The 4341-nt window shown below is 41.1% G+C and overlaps 2 protein-coding genes across 2 annotated transcripts in view; one reads left to right on the top strand and one right to left on the bottom strand.

The window, feature by feature from the left end:
• Positions 1–991: 991 nt before the first annotated feature.
• LOC106329722 lies at positions 992–1806 on the bottom strand. Its single transcript, XM_013768376.1, has 2 exons — positions 1791–1806; positions 992–1737 (listed from the first exon to the last, which is right to left on the bottom strand). Exons 1-2 carry the CDS (start codon positions 1804–1806, stop codon positions 992–994), a joined length of 762 nt encoding a protein of 253 aa, XP_013623830.1.
• LOC106335914 (J domain-containing protein spf31) overlaps positions 1512–4341 on the top strand; it is a 7715-nt gene continuing 4885 nt past the window's right edge. The window contains 9 exon segments of the mRNA XM_013774593.1: positions 1512–1579; positions 1657–1830; positions 1904–2050; positions 2537–2561; positions 2563–2631; positions 2767–2827; positions 2962–3066; positions 3264–3283; positions 3285–3338. Coding sequence (XP_013630047.1) covers positions 1820–1830; positions 1904–2050; positions 2537–2561; positions 2563–2631; positions 2767–2827; positions 2962–3066; positions 3264–3283; positions 3285–3338 — 492 coding nt within the window. The 5' untranslated portion in view covers positions 1512–1579; positions 1657–1819.

Here is a 4341-nt window from a genome sequence, read left to right as displayed (position 1 = left end):
CCGTCGGAATGTCCGTCAGAATATCGCTGTTTTCTTGTAGTGATTTTGCAATGCTCCTCTTATTCTTTTTTTTTTGCGTTCAACTAGCTCCTCTAATTCTGCAACTAAATATGATGAAATAAAATTATGTGCTCCGTCTAAAATAAATGGTCTCTTCAGAGGCGGATCCAAAATTCTTTTTAACATGGATCAAAAAACGTTAATGGTCAAAAAAAAGAAGTAAAAATGGGTATCAGGTGAAGTTGAACCATGATTAATGGGTGTCAGCTTTGCTATCGACTCTTTAACAGTTTCTTTGAAACAAATCAAATTTTTATTATTTAAGAGGTGTCAGTTGGTTTATTATCTAAGAGGTGTCAGTTGACCCGCCATGTACCTCTGGGCCTCCTTGGCGTGCCACTGTATGCTCATTGAGGTGCACAACATCTACAAGTAAAAGTGGGAATGTTGTTTATTTGATAAAAGAGAATCCTTTTCGAATTGGTCCAAATCATCACTCAACATGATATAAGATGTAAAACATTCTACAAAATGTTGTATATCATTTATGGGGTAGGGGTTATTCGTGTGTGTTGTGTTACATATTCGTATTGATGGGACAGCAAGATCACTACAAATATACGAGATAATCCAATAAGCCTCAAGTTAAAAGCCCATATAAGCCCATTTCCTTTCTAAACCCGGATCCACATGCCCGCCCAGAGAATCGTCTTCTTCTTCTTCCTCCCCTACTCTGACGTAGTTTTTTTTTTTTTTTTTTTTTTTTTTTTTTTTTTTTGAACTTGGCTTTCTTATATAAATGCAGAAAGAAATAAAAAGGTACAGCCATAGGCTTATAGTTTGATATGGGCCTTGCCCAGTACAATTGAACCCCAAAAAACCTATATGCAGAGAACCTAAAGCTCCCTAGTGACCTTCGTTGGCGGACAGAACGAAGAGAAGGTGATGATGATAATCTCGAAACAGCAGTTTACGGCACTCAATGAAACAGTTACTCTGTGGAGAACCAGAGCTGTAGGAGGGAAGAGGAGAGTCGAGGAGAGAAAGGTCTAAGCGAAGAGATCTTGTTACGGATTTGAAGATCAATTTGCTTGATCAGGGAGTCTTGAGATCGAAAGGTGTTTCTGTGGAGCCTTGAGTTTCTCTCAGTCCAAATCGAGTAGATCGTTGCCTGCCAGCACCAGAGAGAGAGCTGAGAAGTTAAACTCTTGATAGGAAGTGTTTGCATGCGAATCAGAGTGGAAGTCCAGTCAGGAGTCGCAGCCAGGGAGCACCGAGCAGCGATCGCATTCCAGACTCCAAAGCTGAAGGGACAAGCGAACAGCAAGTGGTTTCTAGTTTCAATTCCCAAGTTACAGAGAAGACAAGTCGGAGGTGTTTGCAAACCCCAACCGATCATCCTGTCTCTAGTTGGACATCTATTGAGCACAAAGAGCAAGGTGAGGAAACATTGCCTTGGGATTCCTCGTTTTATCCATACAGCTGAGCTCCAACTGACTGTCGGATGAGCTCCCCTTAGCTCCTGGTAAACTTGACGGGTCATGTAGTTAGCTGAAGAGTTGTTGCCAATCCGCCATTCGTAATCATCTTCTTGATCCTGCAGATCAATAGTAGTTAAATAGGAAGCGACATTGACCTGATTTTCGGATCTTGCAGGAGGAAGAGCCCAGTGGCCATTGACAATTAGAAAAGCCAGAGTAGCCTTCCACGGGATCCCTAGATGCGACGTCCTAGTAGCTGACAGATAGTTTGCAAGGTTTCCATAGGGAGACCAATTATCAGACCAAAACCGTGTGTTGATCCCATTGCCTACTCGAAGATGGTCCAAGGGTAAATTGTGTCCCTCATTTTCAACAATTTCCTAGCCATCCAGGACATTGATTGGTTTGGTTTCACTGTCCAGAAGTTACTCTGACGTTGTTGAAAGGGGAAAGGATCATAAAGAGAGGGGGGGAGTCATGGGAGATGTTAACGTAGACGACAACGACGCAATTCTAAAATCATTCCTCGCCGAGGTCGGTGAAGTCGAGAGGGACAACGAAGTCGTCAGGTTCCTTTTCCTATGCCCTCCTCCCTGATCTGACCCTTGTCTAAGCGTTATTATTTTATTCATAGTGCGTTAGGATTTCTAATGTTCTAAGATATTAGCTTAATAAATCTCTTAAGACCACGACCGTTACTTACTTAGGAACTGTCTGAATGTAACTAAAAAAAAACTACAACTGAATTAGCAGTGTTGTTTTCCTTCACTATGTTACATAGTCTATGTATGTGAATAACAGTTATGCACATAGCTTCAATGTAGTGTATAGATTACTTATCCTTACTGTTGAAATGGTTTACCCGTACGTATGCTCTTAGTGTTGCAGCCATGTCTCCTAACTGGAGTATGATCATATCTTTTATAATAAAAAAAACAAAAAAAACTGGAACGTTGCTTTATAATATTTGAAATGGTTTACCCGTCTGCTCCTAGTGTTGCAGCCAGGTTTCTTATGTTGATCATATCTTAAAAAAGTTTGAAACTTTGCTGTAGGATTCTCTCATGCTTCAAGCTAAACCAACCCCTTTGAGCATCTCAACCTATCTTTCGATTCTTCCACCGATGATGTTAAAAGACAGTACAGAAAGGTATTCTTCGCTTCTGTCACTTAAACACCTGCCAAAAACATTTGTTTTTCTTATTCATGGTTGCTTCTGGTGATCTTAGTTACTACGCCAGGAATACACTTGAAACTTTGAGATTGATTTGTACGTTTTTACCAGATATCTTTGATGGTTCACCCTGACAAATGCAAGCATCCACAAGCACAAGAGGCTTTCGGAGGTTAATATTCTTAAAATACATTTCTTTGCATATTCCGTTGGTTTTGTTTGTGTGAATTCGCCATTTGAGTATTGCATCAGGAATGAAATGCTTATGCATCATCCTTAAAAAACAGTTGATTTCTTTTGATGTAGTGGTTACGTTTTTTATGGGTTTTGAACTTTTGATTTACTGTACTGAACTACTGCTGAACGATCAAGAAAGAGATTATATTCTCACCCAAGTCCATGCTGCTAAAGGTTAGATTAGATGAGGCTTTATAGTCTTCTTGGATCCATGTTTTTACCTGTTTGTTGGGTTACTAGAGTTCTTAAAAACCCAACATTGTGGAGACGCATGTGTACACATAGTGTTACATCATTTGAACGTTATACCAGAATCTGTAATTTTCTTTCTGTCTCGTGACAGCCTTCTTTTCTTGAACTGTGAAACGCAGAAGAGCTTAAGATGAAGAGGAAAAAAACAGTTAAAGAAAGATACCGCCTCAAAAATAAAGTCCCGGGTCGATGAGGTAAGAAAACCGTTTCTTTTTGGGTTTAGATCTAAGCTAAGCTATTAAGCTGAGATGTCTTGACCTTTTCTTATGTCCAGAATATCACTTTTAGTAATGTTTAGAGTAATCTGAGTGTTTAGAGAAGAATAGAATCGATTTAGAGAAGATTAGAGTATGAGATGAGATTATGAGTCTAATATGGAACCATTGAAATTAAAGACTAAGAGAAAGACTCAAAACTTGCTAGATCTTATTAATGAGTGAGGTTACATATTTATAAGAGAGACACAAGGGTTTACAAGAAGGGAAATAGGCACTATTGAACCGTGTGGAGTCAAGGGGCGTCTTTTGAATGATTGGTCAGGATGGCTCACATGCTTTGGCTCTTTACAGCCTGTTCCAGCCTGGCACGCTCTTGCCTTATCCTCTCAACGGTCTGATCCAACTCCCTAAGCTACCCAAGTCACTCCTCCTTAGTTACCGTCTTACTTGGATAGGGTATGGTAAGTTTTGGTTGAGGTTTGGTTGGTATGGCTTGTACGGCCTTGTACGGCCTTGTACGGCCAGCCGTACCATACTACGGCCTTGTACGGCCTTGTACGGCCTTGTACGGCCTTGTACGGCCTTGTACGGCCTTGTACGGCCTTGTACGGCCTTGTACGGCCTTGTACGGCCTTGTACGGCCTTGTACGGCCTTGTACGGCCTTGTACGGCCTTGTACGGCCTTGTACGGCCTTGTACGGCCTTGTACGGCCTTGTACGGCCTTGTACGGCCTTGTACGGCCTTGTACGGCCTTGTACGGCCAGCCGTACCATACTCTCCCAAACTTCCCTAAGTACTTCATCTCCTCTTCTCTTCAACTCATTATCTCTTCATATCCATATACTCAGCTCATCTCAACACTCTAGATACTAACACTCTCCTTGTGTTAGGATCATAGCACTTGTATCTGTTGAGATGAGGTAATAAAGAGTGACTATATTGATAGAGAATGAGGATTGAGACAGACAGTAACTTTGG

This window comes from Brassica oleracea, chromosome C3 (genome assembly GCF_000695525.1).
Source record: "Brassica oleracea var. oleracea cultivar TO1000 chromosome C3, BOL, whole genome shotgun sequence".
Lineage (NCBI taxonomy): Eukaryota > Viridiplantae > Streptophyta > Magnoliopsida > Brassicales > Brassicaceae > Brassica > Brassica oleracea.
The sequence above is the reverse complement of the archived record's forward strand: the minus strand, read 5'-3'. Positions and strand labels throughout refer to the sequence as shown.